Raw genomic sequence first — 18,628 nt, 5'->3', positions numbered from 1 at the left:
TTTTTACAGATACACATTAAATTTGTCATCATGCTTTTTTTAATAACAGAAGCTCAGGCGTCAGAGCTTTCCATTTAAACAGGATGCATCTTCCTATATCTATTATTTTCTCTTTTAACTAGTTGCCTACTAACTACTAATTACAGCCACTATAACAACTGTTTACTTTTTAAAATATACATCTTGTGGTAAATGTATTACATTATGGTTTAAATGTTGCTTCTAAAATTCTTTATAGCATCTTTTGATTACAGACTTTATCACATTGGCAAATATGACCACAGTTTGAGACACAGCTGGCATCTGCTCTATTTAATATCATTGCTTTGTAGAAACAAGAAGGATATTAACAAGATCTCATTTGTTATTTTTCTTTCTTATGGGATTGTGTCTATGTAGATGTAAATAGTGTAAAGTCCATTGTGGCCTTTTTTCTTTTGTTTCTTTTGGCTGCACCGACTTGTTCGGATCAAATAAAGAAATGCATAATTTACAATAACTCAAGGAGACACATGAGCCGCTTTGCATTTCCTCTTTTCTGCACTAGGGAGCCTCTATGCAAATATTCATTTTGCAAAAGCAGATTTGCATATCTTCCAACAACTCTTCTATAAACAGCGTTGCCAGATTTAAAAGAGTTTCCCTCGCTCGTGTAATCAAAGCACTTATTCAAGAGAGGAAGGGGAACAAAACACTGTGTTAAAGGGAGAATAGCGTTGTGATACTGACTCACTGGTTCAGTAGAAACAACCTGTCCTGTGTCTGTGAAGAGGATGATACGATTTCCTGTTTGCCTGCCAACAGCTAGTACATCCAGGATAGTATTTTTAACAGCAAAAAAGGTCATTGCTTAATCAGGATATTTGACTGGTTTATGGTTTTTAGGATATTATAATTGCTGCCAAAAAAATACTACATTTAGACTATTAATATTTAGGGTTTAATGATGTAATATCCAAACTTTCATTTTTTAATACAAGCATAACAATGAGTTTAAATCACTTTAAACATACACAAGCAGTCATTCTGTCCCTGCATGGGATTTAACAATCACATCTGACCACAGAAATATTATATTAAGGTTAAATGCATTAGTGTGCCAAACCACACTATTGAATCAAAAAGACTACTCACTATATAAAACCATCACAGAAGTGGCTATGAAATAAGGTGAACCACCACAGTATTGGTTCAGGACCAACACTGATAGCTACAAAGAGAAAAAGTTGTATGTGTGAATGAGTGCTTGTGGCAGAATGCCGCTGTGTCTCGGTGTGTAATCTTTGCAGCACAAGTGTGTACGCTAATCGCTAGCAGTAGTAGCGCTAGAACGGGTGTGTGCGGCCGTTGCCATGCTAACTACCCCCCCAGCTGTGTGTTCCACACTCTTCAGTTCATCACTTTAGCTCATGACAATGCTAATTCAACACATATTTACACGATTAACCCTGAGCCTTGTGTGCTTGAGTGTGTGTGTGTGTGTGTGTGTGTGTTTGTGAGTTTAGTAGCTTATTTTAGGCTTATTGGCTATTAAACGTAATGAATGAATGAATAATTGATTCAGTTTATACAGAAAACAGGTATTATTCAAAAATTTGAAAGTCTACACTTAAGTTAAATACATATTAAAGGCCATTCACACCAAGAACAATAACTGTAAATTAAGTTCAAAACTAATTAACTCAATTTAAAAGGATAGCAGAGTCCACACCACTTTCAGAATAATTTTTCCATCCGATGAATGCTATAAACATTGACAGCCAATCAGCATCCATCCTGCTTTAAAGCAGCAGATGAAAGAACTGCAGCACACACTTATAATAAACCGCTATCGTCTGTTGGTGTGGATGCTAATATAGTTATTGTTGTAGTTTATAGTAATCATTCTTGATGTGAACAGGCTTTAATTTCTATGGATACATGCTGCCACAGGGAAAAAAAAACTCTTTCCTGATTTAAAAAAAAAAAACCATGCAAAATCAACCCTGTATGAGGCTTTCTCAGCTGTTGAACACAAAAGAAGATATTTTGAAGAATGTTGGTAACTGAACAGTTGATGGTAGCCATTGACTTCCACAGTATGGGGAAAAAATGGTTACCATCAACTTTTCAGTTACCAACATTCTTCAAAATATCTTCTTTTGTGTTCAACAGATAAAGAACAGGTTGGGAATCATTTGAGGGTGAGTAAAACATAACAGATAAGGTCAACCGATCTTTTTCAAAACCTTGCATATGCCCGGTTCTTGTTATCATGTGGCGTCTCGTTGAGAATCAATGACTGCTTGCAATCTTTTGTAATTGTTGTGTACAAGTCCCTCAATTGTCCTGAGCACCAACGCTGAATCTCAAAATCATTAAGTCACTGTGGGGAAGAAATGAAATGTGCAGAGCATGCTGGGAAGGCAACAAACTGATTGGACCTGAAGGCTTTTTGTCAAGAACAGCGGGCAGCTTCACTAGTCAGGAGAAACCGAGGACCCACACACAACTCTCACAAAAGACTAGAAACAGAAAAAGAGAAAAAATGGTATTTGAACAGACAAAACATAACTTAATTTATGAATTAATTTATTAATTTTAGAGATTCTTGTTATGGTAAAATGTAGAAATATCTTCCCAATTTAGCATTTTACATTTATGAGTTTAGGGATCAAATCTTTATTCATGTTTCATAGTGTACATTATAATGTTGAGATGCCTAAATGTTATTATTTTAAATATATTAGAATTTTTTTTTATATTTACTTATTCATTTAGTTATCTATTTTTTTCTGTCTTCTTTAATTTATTTGTATTATTTGTTTTGTATTCTTATCTGGTATTTTTTCTATAGAGGTAATAGTATATAAATAATGATCTGTTTTTATCAGTATGCATAATGTTTTTCATTTAACAGTTGTTTTTGCACCGGAAACAGAAAAAAGGTGTAAAAAGGGTTTCACAGAGCATGATATACGTGCAACCATGTGCGTGCACCAAGTGAAGCATGCCAGGCTAAGTAGCTTTACATATGACCTCCGGAGTTGTATGTCTCAGCTACACAAATTCATGCAAATACACAAGCTCAAGCTGAAACCAACTTAAATTCACACCTCTCACACACTCTCATTCATATTCACATTATCTAATACACAGACCTGAGCAAGCAAGCATAAGGAACAAGGAAGGAAGATAAACAGAAAATGCTACAGGGATTGAAAAAAAAAGACATTATGAGAAAGAAGAGGAATTCTAGAGGATGTCTGAGAAAGATGAGATGAGAAATATAGAAAAAGACCCAGAACAACAGATAATGCATGCATCAGAGACATGGGCATAGATTTGTGTGCATGCGAGATGATGTGTATCTACCAAAGTTAAAGGACTAGTTCACAAAAATCTCAAATTCTGTCACCATTTACTCGCCCTCGCGGTATTACAAACCTGTACAACTTCCTTCCTTCCGTGAAACACAAAAGGGGAAATTAAATAATAAAAAAAAATGCTATAGTCGCTCTTTTTCATACACAAACAATGATGGGACTGGAGCTTTTTAAGCAAAAAAAAAACTATTATTTTTAAACGTATATTTTTTTAAACTATAAAAACACCATTCATCATAAAAGTAGTCAATATGACCAGTGTGCCATATTCCATAAGTCTTAAGTGATATAATAACTTTTACCTGCAAGTTGAGTGAAATTTGGTAGTTATAATTTTCTCTGATCACTTCATTGTTGGTCATTTGAAATCGATAATTTGAGACTGTTTTTAACTGAATCAATAATAATAGTATGGAATCAGAATATTCACACACACACATATATATATATATATATATATATATATATATATATATATATATATATATATATATATATATATATATATATATGAATTCACTCATTAAATAAAGAACCAAATAACAGACAGTCAAGAATTTTTTGTCAATTATTACTTGCAATTCATTTCAAACAAAGCGGAGTCATTATCGAATATCCTTCACAGTTTCTCATTTTGTAGGTTCGCAGGAGTTTCAAGAATTTTTTAAGAACTATTATTGAAAGAACTAATAATAGAGTAGTTTTTGCTCAGTGTGAAAGGAGAACCACGTTCAAATTCTAACATACCAGTGTTATTACAACACAGGCAAACCAGAGTCAAACAGCTAGTTATTATTATGGCTTTTGTTGCATGGAAAAGAGCAGCTTTGAAATGTTTGTTACACAAGGAAGGAACTCCAAGAGTGGAAAGATGATGACTGAATTTAGCAGTTAAGTGTATATGATCTAAGGGAAGAGTTACACAGATGTATGTGTGATAAAATTAGATTTCTGTCCCATAACTTTAGACACCTTTTCACTTACATATATATGCATCCTAATTTTAAAGATGAGAAAAAAAGAAGAAAAAAAACTTTTTAAATAATTTTAGTGACTTTTAGACTCACTCACAGTGTATAAAACAAACAAGAGCTGTACACATTTTACGTACACAAATTAGAAAATTTTAATTTGCCTAAAATTAACTAACCCATCAAATATGTAAATTAGTTTTTTTATTAATCTGAACCGATTTAGAGAACTGTAGCATTACACTAATAAATCCTCTTTAGCGAATGGGTGCCGTCACAATAAAAGCTGATAAAAACATTCCACATTAAGGCTTTTTAACTTCAAACTGTCCCTTCTGGACAAAATATGAGTCGTGTCTATTAATGTGTTAATCAGCTGTTTGGACTATCATTCTGACGGCACCCATTCACTGCAGAAGACACACTGCAGTGATATAATGCTAAATTTCCATTTTGGGGCGAACTACACCTTACAAACGCCGACATATTCATACTCTTTCTAAATAACGGTTTAGCTATAACAGTGGTGAAAACATGGTGCTTTTGCCTATTTGATTTGAAAATGTTGAAAGCAAACCTTTGCCCTTGGTCTGAGAGAAAAGAGGACAGACAGACAGAGAGAGAGAGAGAGAGAGAGAGAGAGAGATAGAGATAGAGAGAGAGAAGTAGGCTCGGCTTACCTGCTCTGAGGTAAACGTTATCTGAGAAATAAACAGACAGGAACAAAGATGACCAACGAGTACACACTGACTAAACATACACACACACACACACACACACTCATAAAGGTGTGCATACAAACAAAACATTACTTTAGGCGCTAATTAAACACTGTTAAACAGACAATATTACTGGCTGTGCCTACACATTTTTTAAAATGAAGCTTCTGTACACACTATAAAACCTAATTAATGGCATTTAATTGCATTTAATACACATATCTTCTAGCACTCAATGTAATGAAAATTGCTAATGTTAATGTGTCATGATTACAAAAGTTGTCCATAAACCATTCGATTAAATACTAAACTCTGTTTCTACCATCAGTTATATTCCTGTCAAAACACATGACGTAAATTACAGTATGACGTGTTGCATCGTTCACAGGCTGAATGATTTTAATGTAAAAACCTTCTCCTAAAGACATGAGTTTTGAGGCTAACATCTTGTGTAAACGCAACAAAAGAAACTTTTTAAATGTTTGTTAGCAAACCAAAAATGTTAATGTCCAGATAAATGATCTGCAGAATGAGCATTTTAATTCTAAATGATAAAATCATTATAAATACCATCAAGCCTCTCATAGCAAGTAGCTGTTATGGTTTATTTTTAGTGCTAATTGTAATACGTTACCTATATTTCTTTGTGAAGGAAGTGGCTGTGTGTGGTTTACTGGGCTGTGATGTACATTAAAGGCATTGGCTGTTATATATAAAGGGGAGGGAGTGCTGTACTATGTTCTGCCCCAACTTCCTGTTTCATCACATCAACACAGGAACGCCAAGTGCACCAGTCAAGCCATTTTCAATGGGTTTTGAAACACCTGCAATCTTTAACATCGCAGTACCATTTTGGAGAATATTTCAACCGCTAACTGAACTTTCTTTGAAACCGAATCCTGCTTCGGAGCTTCTGGCAATTGTTGACTGTGTCTGACTGCATCTTATCTTAGAAATGCAAACACAGATTTTATCTGTTTCTTCTGAAAACACACATACACACAAAACCAGACTGATTGCTTGACAGTAACAGCAACTTTACATCGGAATAAATAGGAACTACGAATAAAAAATGAATTCATTCTTAAAATGTAATCATTTAGTTAAAGCTTTTAAGCTGCAAACATTATTTTGATGACTTCAGTTGGCATAATAATGTTGATTAAACTTAATTTAAACTCGTATTTCGGCGTTGACTGAATTTCTTTCAAAAATAGGTTAAAGTAACTTTGGAAGTCTCGTTAACTTTGGAAACTAGGCAGTGGATTTCTAGCTCCCAGCATGCTTTGCATAGGACTAGATAAGGTAAATAAATGTTGAAATTAAGTGTTAGGTAAGGTTTTTTTTATTTATTAATTTTTTATTTTTTTTTGTAAAAGGAAAGGTAGTGTTTAATGCTGTTCTGTTTGACATTTTAAACCGTTTCTGTTATGTTGAAGTTTTTGTGGTTACCGTTGTGCTGAAGAGTAGACCACATGAAGGTAAACACTACATTGACTCTGTTAGCAATGACTGCGCTAATGCCAGTGACAACTTGTACATAAGCTGTGGATTTACATTTTAAATGTAAAATCCATTAGTTTTTAAAAATTATTAAGTTATTAACCTCAGTTTAGTTTGTTGGTTGAACATGATTTCATTAGAAGTTGTCATAACTCGAAAAAATGTATGCAAACTGTTGCTCTTATTGTTTTTTTTATTTTTAATTTTATTTTTTAGCTAAAACATTGTTTTTTAGGGTGTACATTGAAAGTGGATTACCTACATTTATTTTTCTAACTGAGGTCAAATTGAAAGTATTCTCAGTAGTAACTGACAGCATTCCACAAATTGTTGAGTTTTACATTATGCATACTGAACTGCATAGAGCAGTTAACCTGGAATGTTCCTTTAATATGCATAATGAATGGATGAAATAAACACGTCAATCTTAAATACGAATTACAAAATCCAATTCTGCAATCAAATACCAGAAGCGTAGTTTCCTCATTTGTTAAGAGATGCATCCAGTAAAAAGTGGGGAAATATACAGACAGCTAGTCCTTATCACAAAAAAAAACCATGCCTTCATGATGATCTTGTGACAATGGCAGAATGCAACGTATCACTATCTGAGATCAAGTTTATATGAAATATATAAGGTTAAGAGAGAAAAATATGAATGTGCTACTGACGCACACCTTATAATAAAAATAAAATACAATTCTGTCAGCATTTATTCACCTTCATGTCATTCTAAAACTGAATGCATGTTGCTTATCAGACAGTTTATAGTATATGAAACAGCATGAAGGTGAATAAATGATGACGGAATTTAAATTTGTGGGTGAACGATCACTTTAAAGCAATCCATCATGACTGAACACCATTATGCAATATTCAGAATTATTAAAATTCAGTATTGTCCCCAAGCAACTAGAATGATCCTGCCAGAATTGGGCTCAGCATCGGCCCCTATTGTGTCTTGAACATTCAGGCTTACGTCTGACAACAGAACAGTTTGTTCAACAGATTATCTTTCTCGTTCAAAACCTTTTTTGCCAAAATAACCTTTTCTAATATGGGCAAAACCGGTATGGTCAGATTCTCCCAAGACAGGTTTAACCAACTAGCTAGTTTCTCTTTAAAAAAACAAAACTAAATTGAATGATACCCATTCTCTGAAGTGTGGAGTGATTCAAAAAGATATTGAGATGGTCAAACATGAGCAAATCCACCAAATTATGATTTAAGATGTCTTGGAGGAGATCAGGTCATTGTCAGATTACCTGTTATAACCTGTTTTTAGGTTATAACATTTTAAGTCTTAATGTCATAGCATGTAGAATTCAATGATATTATAAAATACAATAGATCTGAGAGCATTGCAAATATCCAGAGGTGGACGTTATACACTGCATGTTTAAGGGTTCAAATCTCAAATCTGTTGTAGGATGCGCAGTGGGCAAACAGCAAAGTTCTGCTATATCTCTGTAAAACAATGAATGCTGTAACCCTAAAAAGGTCATGACTGTGGCCTGCAGCCTAAGATCTGACAGACGTCTGTTTAGATGCTGCTACCTTGGACCAATGAATAGAAATTCGTCCATTTATCTGTGACGGCTGGATATGGATTTTTAAATTTTTTTTAAAAAATTTTATCGAAATTGTACTGTGGGAAAAAAAATATATATTGTACATCTGAGTATAAAGACAAATAATATGCACTCTATTTTTCCAATAAACAAAAATGCATTATTTGTTATTTTATATTTTTTGGTTAATTGCCATGACTTCTGCAGGTTTTTATTAACAATCTTTTTCAATAAAAAAAACTGATCTAAGTTTTATTTTAAAAACTATAGATTTATATGAAATATAATTTTAATCTTTAAATTATAATTTATTTCTGGCCCAGTAGATATTTATTTCAATAAACCCACATCTGTCCTGTATTTCTATTCTTTATCAAATAGTTTTTTGCAATTTCTACATTAACTCCACACTTTCCAAGAATTTCATTTCTAACTCTAATTATGTTTTATTCCACTCTAATGAATCTGCGCTTTAAGACAGAGAAAGATCTTCAACAAATGTGTAACTTATCAATAATAATGATTGATATAATAATAGAAAGTGTTAACAGTGTAAACATGCACAAGATAGCTAGTGCTGGATTATTATAAAGAATTCTGACTGTTAACCATTGCTTGGCAAACATTGAAAATCCAGGTTACAGTTCATGAAAAAAAAAAAATGATATGGTCTGTTGAATAATACTGATAACATGCTTCCATTTCAAAAGAATCAATCCCATCTTTGGAAGAAAATGATCCACTTAAACCTAAATCCACTTCCAGCTGTTATAGACATTACAGTGCTCACAAATTCTCACAAAATCTTGCTTCCATTTTTAACGGATATAGAGAATCCTTTCATCTATATGCTGATGATACTCAGAACTATTTTCCTTTAAAGCATAATGATAAAAATGGCTTACAACCACTGTTGGCCTACTTACAATAACTTAAGCTTTGGCTTTCGAGTAATTTTCTAACTTACAAAAAATATATAAAATAAATTGAAATAATTCTATTTGTGGATCTCCGGGCCCATGAAACTGGGCGTTCTGTTTGATCATAACTTATGTTATGATAAAATGTGTTATGATAAACAGATCAGTAATGTTGTAAAATCATCGCACTCCCTCTGTTTCTACTTTTAAGTCTGCTCTAAAGACATATGTATTATCTCCAGCTTTCAATACCCCTTGATCATTGGTTAAAATATTTTTTATTAATATTGTTGTGTTTTAAAGTTGAAAGTCTTGTTTTATTTATTATTATTTCTATGTTTTTGTTCTATTCTGTACAGCACTTTGGTCAACTTCGGTGTGCTTTATAAATAAATATTGTATTGTATTTTGGACAATGTCTTTATTTTCCAACAACTTTGCATTTTTTGTTTGATTAGCACAAATATTTAAACTCTCTGTTGTTATTTGAACAAGGTGGACTTGCTACATGCAAAGCAAGAAGCTGTGTGTGTGTGGGCGGGGGGATGTCATTTGTTTAGACAGGAGGGACTGTTTCATCATGAGATTTTTCTATGTTTGAATGGATATGTATCTCTAAAGGTGTGCACTCGCGCCTTACCTTCAGGTGGCTGAAGCGTTTTGTTGTTCTGAGCGCACCAGCCGACAGGATGAAGTTCGGCTGTCATGACATCACACCAGAAGTCAGTCTTGCGGTCGTCGCCATAGCCACAGTAGCGTAACAATAGCAACTGACCACATGTGGTTATAATGGTGGCCACCCAATATGTGTCCAGACTGCCCTTATTAGCTACTTCAAGCTTCATTCCGGGCTGAAAACTGCTCTGAAGACTGAGCTCCACCTGTAAGGTTTAGTCAGATTAGTGTGATGTAATAAGACTTTGATGCATTCTTACATGAAAAATATATGGGCTTATTGATGGTCTCAAAACACTGGGTAACCCTCTACAATAAGGTTCCATTAGTTAATGTTAGTTGATGCATTAACTAACATGAACGAACAATGAGCAATACATGTATAACGGTATTTATATATCTTTGTTAATGTAAATTAATGAAAGAAAGAAAAAACAGTTGTTCACGGTTAGTTCATGTTAATTTACAATGCATTAACTAATGTTAACAAGCACAACTTTTGATTTTAATAATGCATTAATAAATTTTGAAATCAACATTAACTAAGATTAATGCTGCTCAAGTATTGTTCATGCTTAATTCATGTTAACTTAAGGAGTTAACTAATGATGCTTATTGTAAAGTGTTACCGTTAAATAAATGTGTGTAATTCTCAGGACCCAACGCAGCACCAAACCTGTATTTCATGTTTTTTGGGTTGTATTTTTAACCTTGCTCCTGATTTTGAAGTGAAACATGTTACACAATGTGCCCATGTTTGAATCTGTCATTTTTTCCCCTACCTTTTACAAAGTAACTTTCACACCATTTACAATATCATCAATTCAATTCAAAATGCATTCAAATGTTTGGCGTCTGTAAGCTTTTTTTTTTTTAAGTGCCCCTATAATGTTATTCGAATATTGCCTTTCATGCAGTGTGTAATGCCACTGTGTGTGAATGTAAACGATCTGCAAAGTTTTAAAGCTGAAAGTGGACGATAAATAAAGCTATTGCCTCCCAAAATATAAAATCGACTTTGATCAGCCTAAACGAGTCATTAGTCATTCGAATCCCACTTCAAGGACGGCTACATGTCACAGGGTTACACATTTGCATAATCCCATTTATTTTTGTGTTCCCGTCATTTTACTGATGACTACTTCTCTAATCTCGGTAAGTTCAACACAGGATTCACAAAACGCTAACTCTCGAAAGATGACTCCATATCCAGTTTATCTGGACAAGCTGGCTCATTGAATCACAAAGTGTAAGTATAATAAATAACAAATGTTTATATTTTTTATCAAGCGTTCAAAATAGCATGGTAATGGGTGTATGGTTTCTGACACACGCTGTATGCCATAGACCAATCAAAACAGACTGGGCCATCTGACCAATCAGAGAAGAGCAGGCTCACCGAAAGGAGGGGTTTAGAGAGACTGAAGCTTAGACCTTCTTTGAACGTTTCATTTGAGAATCATTGGAAAATGAGGTGATATTAAATACATATTTTGAGAAAACAAAAACGTTTTTTGACCTTGCATGCATGTAAACCTATTGTAGGAGACTTTCAAAACAATATTAGGAACTCTAAAAATGGCATTGTAATAGGGGCAGTTTAATATTTTTGAAGCCAGTGTATTATGCTCACTAAGGCTGCAATTATTGGATCAAAAATACAGTAAAAACAGCAATATGGTGAAAAATTATTACAATTACTAATTACCAGAACTTAAAATAAACATTTTCTTCTTTAAGATACTTTAAAATATAAATGATTTCTTAGATTTTATACATTTATATATATATATATATATATATATATTTTTTTTTTTATAAGCCTCTTATGCTCACCAAGGCTGCATTTATTTGATCAAAAATACAGTAAAAACAAATAGTGTGAAATAATTACTTTATTACTTTAAAATATGATTTATTCCTGTGATGCAAAGCTGAATTATGCAGCCCCATTATTCCAGTCTTCAGAGTCACATGATCCTTCAGAAATCATTCAATCATCTGATTTATTATCAATGCTGGAAACAACTGTGCTGCTTAACATCTTTTTGGAAACTGTGTTACTTTATTTTTCAGAATTCTTTGATGAATAAATAGTTAAAAAGAACCACATTTATTCAAAATAAACATCTTTTGTAACAATATAAGTCAAATCCTTGCTGAAATAAATAATAAAGCCCAGACTTTTGAATGCTAGAGTGTATTTTAACGTACATGTCTGAATGAAGTGTGAGGGGCAGCAGTGGCTCCGGTCTCTTCGAGGTACTCCTCCCAGTTAAAATCCACCTCCTCCTCTACACAATCCATGCCTGCTAGGAAAGAGAGACAGAGTAAGTGTGTGTTCATGTTAGAGTTTGTTGTTAGCACTGTTCGTTTTTGTGCATTTGGAATGGTGTGGTATTATTTTGGTTAGATATTCGGACTAGCCATATTCTGTGCGATGCAAATGTGAGTCACTGTGTTCCAAAATGTGTCCCAATTCTATTCTTATCTCAAGTATGGGTTGCGTTTTCACTATATCACCAATGTGCTCTATAGTGAGTAAAATGAACTGGTTTCTTCTATGGTCAGTTAAATCTAATTCCTCATAAAATCTAATTCCGCCCAAGATTTTTTCTCATTGAATATCTAGTTTCACACAAAAATGCGATGCTAGTTCAAATAATATGCTTTGTTTTTTCACTCCCACATCTCTCTCTTCTGCTAGCTTGACCAAAGACCTAGTCTGATAGCATTATTATAAGAATAAATATACTAAAAATTTCGGGTTTTACATGACACCATTTATGAAAAAAAATCAAATTAGTGTGTTTTCCTAATGCTGAGCACAGCCCTAATTCATCTAAAACAAGGAGAAGATGGGGAGGACTTTCATGTTTAATACTAGCTATGACTAGGTGACAGTGTTCAAGAGCAGTGAAGCACATCGATCGAGATAAATGATTATACAGCTCAGTTAAACAGAAATAAATGTGAAGAATAGTGCACTAAAACTAAAATAAGGTTACAATTCTACAACATTTACTCTTGACTGTGTGATAAAGATGCAGATTTATCACAAGCTACACCTGTGATTCACATAGGTTCCTTCAAAGCCCAATACACCTTTCTTTAAAAATAAAGCTTCCATTTGGGGCTAATAAAGGTCAACACTTTTATTTTTTTAATTTTTAAATCTCTAGTTCTTCAGAAAAGCATCTATACTGGTGCTTTAAAGAAGCCAGAAACCATCATACTGATATGAAGAACCTTTAAAAATGTTTGCATTTTCCATCGTTCCTTCCCTTATTTCCAATAATTTCATTCAACACAGCTCATGAACACTATACAAGCAAACTGATTCAAAAATGTTGTTTGAAAGTACTGCAAAGAATCTTTTTTTAGAGTGAAGAGCAATAAATAATGCATTCAATGTGACACTAAAGTATTTTTCTTCTATTGAAGTCTCTGGTTTCAGATGGAACTAAGAATGAGAAGTGCACTTAAACACTGAAACCACTTCCTTGTAAATGACTCACTCAATATATGCCATGATGACAGTGTATCGTTATCTGTGTGTGTGTGTGTGTGTGTGTGTGTGTGTGTGTGTGTGTGTGTGTGTGTGTGTGTGTGTGTGTGTGTGTTATAAACACAGCAGACCAATTCCACAGAAAAATATTACGGTTCTGTCACTCCACTGCCAGATACTTCTGGCGTTGTTCCACACTAACCCGGTCAAGAAAGACAAGAATCAAAGCGGAAATGGCATTACAAGGATTCGCTGTGACTTACAGTATGTGGGCTTTAAATGTGGAAAATGTGTTTTTTCCAGTTTCATGGGAATCTGCATCCAAACTGCTGTCAGACAGAAATGTGATCCACTTCTCATCAACTTATTTTAAGTAAAAATAACACTGTTGACCATTACAACAGTAACCAAGTCTTTTTAAATTATTAGTGTAGAAAGCAATCTAATAATGAGAGGTTATTTTTTTGTTGGCAATATTTGTTCAATGAGTAATGTTTGAATGACAAACTAATATTTCGTATTCATTGCTGCTGACATTTGGATGTCTTGATTGTGGGTTCGTTGTGGTTTGGCCAATGCAGTTGGGCCTGTGGGTGGAAAGACATCTCCAGACTGAAGATGTGGGAATAAAGTCAGTTATCAAGCCAAATCTATGATGTGGGATTTATCAGAGTGAATTCAGATTTTAGGCAGGCCGTCCTATCGTTAAGATCATATTGAGCCAGAAGTCCTCTCTCGCTCTAATCCAGGATTTGTTAAATTGTGGAAGGGGAATTAAAAGATTATCAGAGCACAATGTAGCATTACTTTTCTTGCTCTGGCCTTTTTCAGTCTGAGACACATTTAATAATCCATTTGAATCACCCAAATTGGAGAGAAGAGTTGTTATAGCTGCGTGTTCATCTGTCTAATGTTTAGTTTAGGATGTTGTAATACATTTATTTGGTCAGTTGATCCTAAAGACAATACAATGAAATCAACTTGACTGTAATTGGTACCTACAGCAAACAAATAATTTTTTTGTTTTTGTTTATTTCTCCATGATTTGACTTCTTTATGTTTTCCAGAAAAGTCTATATAACAGGATTAAATGAAAATGCTAATGGCAAGATTCCTGAAATAGCTCCATAAAAAAAAAAAACTTATTTTGAACCGATAGAGAGGACAATAAATCAAAGTATTATACATTAGGACCTCAATAATGTTGAGTAAAACATAAATAAATAACTCAAAGTGCAACAACAATTGCACAAGTAAATGCAGCAAAGACTAAGCAATATGTATAATAAATTAGGAGAAGTATTGGATTGCATAAAACCATGGGTCGTCACTAGAAGCTGAGAGCATATACTACTGGCTAACTTTGCCCACGTTATGTGTGCAAACTGGCTAGAGAAGTCAATAATGTCAGGAATGGCCAGTGGACCATGCAGGATAGCATAAAAAATGTTACTCCATAAGATACAACTGAAAGAATAGATCATCCTAATGAATTCATTTGCAATGCATGTTGTGAACTCAAGCAGGCCTACAGCATATATTACAGCTGTCTGATCAGTCCTCTGTTGGGGCCTTATATATATATATTAAATAAAAGTCTTCAATTATTCTCATGTTTAACATGTGAAAAGGAGTGTAAAATTGCTAATTCTATTTCTCAGAACAATTTCCCTTTTACACAGAAAAATGCAATGTCAAAGTACCAAATTATTGTTAAACCAACCACTCTGAATTTACTTCGTGAAAAAACTTGCTGGATAGTGAGTCAAATGGACTGAAACAAACATGTATAACATGAATTCACTATCATTTTTTGACATTTAAACCTGATGTTATGACCTTCAACTTATTCTTTTTCTTTATTTTATTTTTTATAGCAAATCATTATGCAGTGCTGTAATGCATTAGTCTTGCACTGAAATGATGACAACGTGATGGCATCGCCAAGGTACATTATTCATTTCCTTTCTTTTTAATGAGCCAAAGAAAAATAAGCATGACATAGCCTATCATTCTCTGTAAAAACCTTTTGGCATTATTAAGGGAAATTCATGCAATAGATAATAGACTATGTGTAGGATATGCATAAGCCCATATAGGCTATATCCCGAATAAGAATAAACACCATTCATTCCTGCACTGCAAGATGTTTTATTACACGACTCATAATAAATGTGGAAGTCTGTCTAATTGGAGGCAACCCACATTTGTTTTCAAAGTGACGTCCTCATTAGGACATTGCATCAGAATGGGCTGAGTGTAAATTGCATTATTCAATCCACACCAGAACAACGCCAGTCACCCGATCTGTGCGACCCGAGGGTAAACTATCTAATTACCCTATGACATATATCAGATATCTCTCCCTGCACATCTAACAGCGTTTGTTTGTTTACCATGCCTTACATATTGCCTGCCAGAAGGCCTACTTCACGTGTTACGTAATCAACACGTGTGCGAATTATAGGCTATACTCTGCAACCTAATATTCAGATCGCAAACGTTAAAGTGAATTTAGCGCAGCCCAAAATAGCCTATAATTTGCCTTCACTGCTACGCTTGTAACGTTTCCGTGGAATGCCGCGAATGACAGGCTAATTACCCCCAAACGTTGTATATAAAGCTGTATGTAAAATATATTAGACGTGGGCCCACAACCTTTTGTTTTGACTTCGGCTACTTTTGGGAGGCATTAGCTAATTAGCGGGTCACCCTCTTCTTATCCCGCTTAACTCGCATCCTTTAAGCGCCGGACAGGTGTCGCATCAGCATCAATCTTGTTCTTCTGCACTTAGATTTTGCCTTTATGAAAAAAAAAATAATAATAATAATAATAATGTTTTCTGGCTCAACTGTGAGGGCACAATCGATTCAAATGTCGAGCTTTCTCGAAGCTTGCGCAGTCAGGCAGTGTTTTAACACATGGATGCCATGAATTCAATAACCGTGTTATTGAAGTGTAGATGTTATCTTCATTTAGCTATCATGGATGAGCGGGTTAATTAATCAAATGCTTCTTGGCCTGCCATTTAGCCTAGGCTTTATGACAAGCGCAGACATGAAGAGACTTGCTGTATTCATCTCTTTCAGGTCATGCAGATAATTAAAGACAGTATTAAATATACATATAATTTCATCTGTGTTCATCTCCATTTCCCTTTCATTACTGGCATCAGTTTAATCCGCCCGCATGAAATCAAGGATAAAAACCCGTGGATTTACGGCGACGTCCACTAATAGAAATGTTAATCAAATAAATAGCTCTCATTTTGCCGAAAATTAATCACTTTTAATGCGAAATTTCGACAAGAACAGGACGGTTTGTTCTTCCCTCAAAGCGTGTCATTTTTGGAAACGGGGAAGCGCGTTTGATAAACAGCAATGATATGCGAATAAAATGATGGCTTTGTCAGCCCACCCAGCGAAGAGTGCACAAAGCGAAACAGGAAATATTTGTGTGAGCATGCGTGATCCACTACTGTACTTCACACACTCTAAAAGTATTGCAGCGGAAAAAAACTCCGCCGACGTCGCCAAACGACAACTTTGAGTTTAATTCATTAAAGCACGTCCAGGTGCAGCGAAAGAAACGAAAACGGGATGCGTACGCAGTGCGGTTTTATTTTTTCCTTCTTCAAAGATTTGGCATGCCAGTTTTAACAAACCTTAACCCGCCATGTTGAAAGTGGATTTGACACATGAGGAGCGAGGATTTCGGCGCATATTCTGCGCACCTGAATCACGTAGCCTGCGCCGACCGGCTCGTGACGTTCAAAAACATTCATATAAACACCGCCCGACAATATCAACTCAAGTCGATATCTACGCTGTATTCTTTGAAATCGAAAGGAGGTCAGAAAGCAGTTTGGAAATAAAGTCAATATAACAGCGCGAGAGTCGCTTTGAGGAAGAGCACGACACGAAAATAATCGCTTGTTACATAAACGTTATTTTTCAGCGACATTTCCAGCGCGCGCCTCTTCGGATCGTAAATATATTTATCGGCAGAATCGAAAGTGTTGTCCCTCGACGTTCGTGTTATGTACAGACGAGGTTACTTTAATTCTCGGACCGTTTTGTCAACTCTTACACAGACGCGTCTGTATATTTCTGACTGTTACGAACAACCTCCAAATGTTTTTAACGAGGAAAAAGCGCCTGGGCGCGGAAATTCGCGCAAAGAAGCACGAGTCCGTGTCAGTCGCGATCACTATCACGGAATGAAGTTCATGCTGATAATATAGTTTTTACCTTATGCGTGTTTTTCCCCCGTCTATCTGAATTGAGTGATCCGGTGTTCTGGTTGAAGCAGGAGCTGTGTGTGTGTGTGTGTGTGTTTGTGTGTGTGTGTCCAATATGGCATCATCCCGCATCTGCGCATGTCTCAAATCTACAGATTATTTTCAAGCCGACTCCTTCATTGACCTTTACAGCTGCAAAATTTGTTCAGCCCATTATAAATAGAAATGCGCCCGACCCTCCGCCTCTCTCCTGTGGGGAAACTCATGGCTGTGTCTTAAAACCTTGTGAGCCTCCTGCATGGACAGTATTGGGCATTCATAGGCGCGTGAGGCACTTTTGGGCATCATTGACGCATGCATCGTTTTTGGGCGCTTTAGACATTTTGATGGCCAAAAACGCTGGGCAGGAACACGGCGAAAATGCTCATGAAGTGCTGTCTATGTAGATGACTCACTAGGTTTTGGCACACAGACAGTGTAAACAAGAGGGGGCTGCTTTTGCAACCTCACTAGGTTTTCATCTTGATCATCTTTTCGATTATTTCTTCACTCTTAAAACCCATTTGACCGTTTTACATTAGGAGTGTCTTTGTACTTCCATTTTTGTAAGTATAATTCAGTGATGTTTCAAATTAAAACGAAAGAAAGAAACACAGACAGAAAGAATAATGAATGAAAGAATTTTCGTTATGTTTCTAGAATTTAATTGGTCGTTTCTTTCCTCTTCTAAAGTAACAAGATAGCTAAAGTAAATATATCTTTCATTTACAAAACTATGACTAGTTTTATTATATGACAATGTAGGCTACATTGAAAAAAAATAAAAATAAATCATAAGGTAAATATCTTAATGGTCTATTTCTGCCTCATCTTAAAACTTTTCACTTGAATTTACTTGAAGCCATTCATTTAGAAGCTGTTATGTTACCTGGCAAATATATATTTTACAGTATGCATTTATTACAGCTTTATGTAATACATATCACAGTATATGTAACTGCAAATTAAAGTTTTAAATTGTTTCGAAATTGCAATCCTATTTCAGATTTGCAAATTCAGTGCTCATCTTGTCCTCTATTGCCATCCTGTGGTAACAGTTTTCACTGCTGTACTGAATTTCGATTGACATCAATATTATACTGTACAGTTTACAGC

General features: G+C 34.8%; 1 protein-coding gene across 2 annotated transcripts in view; it reads right to left on the bottom strand.

Moving 5' to 3' along the window:
- LOC132099060 (scm-like with four MBT domains protein 2) overlaps positions 1-17,597 on the bottom strand; it is a 31,224-nt gene extending 13,627 nt beyond the window's left edge. Inside the window, exons 1-4 of one of the 2 annotated variants that reach the window (XM_059505484.1) lie at positions 17,484-17,597; positions 11,939-12,033; positions 9,690-9,930; positions 5,017-5,037 (exon numbers count right to left, since the gene is read on the bottom strand). In XM_059505484.1, the coding sequence (XP_059361467.1) occupies positions 5,017-5,037; positions 9,690-9,930; positions 11,939-12,031 (355 nt within the window). In that variant the 5' untranslated portion in view covers positions 12,032-12,033; positions 17,484-17,597. The remainder of the gene's footprint in view (positions 1-5,016; positions 5,038-9,689; positions 9,931-11,938; positions 12,034-17,483) is intronic. The other variant, XM_059505485.1, reaches the window with a different exon arrangement.
- Between the last annotated feature and the right edge of the window lie 1,031 nt (positions 17,598-18,628).

Source organism: Carassius carassius, chromosome 22 (genome assembly GCF_963082965.1).
Source record: "Carassius carassius chromosome 22, fCarCar2.1, whole genome shotgun sequence".
NCBI lineage: Eukaryota > Metazoa > Chordata > Actinopteri > Cypriniformes > Cyprinidae > Carassius > Carassius carassius.
This window is presented reverse-complemented; position numbering and strand designations above follow the sequence as displayed.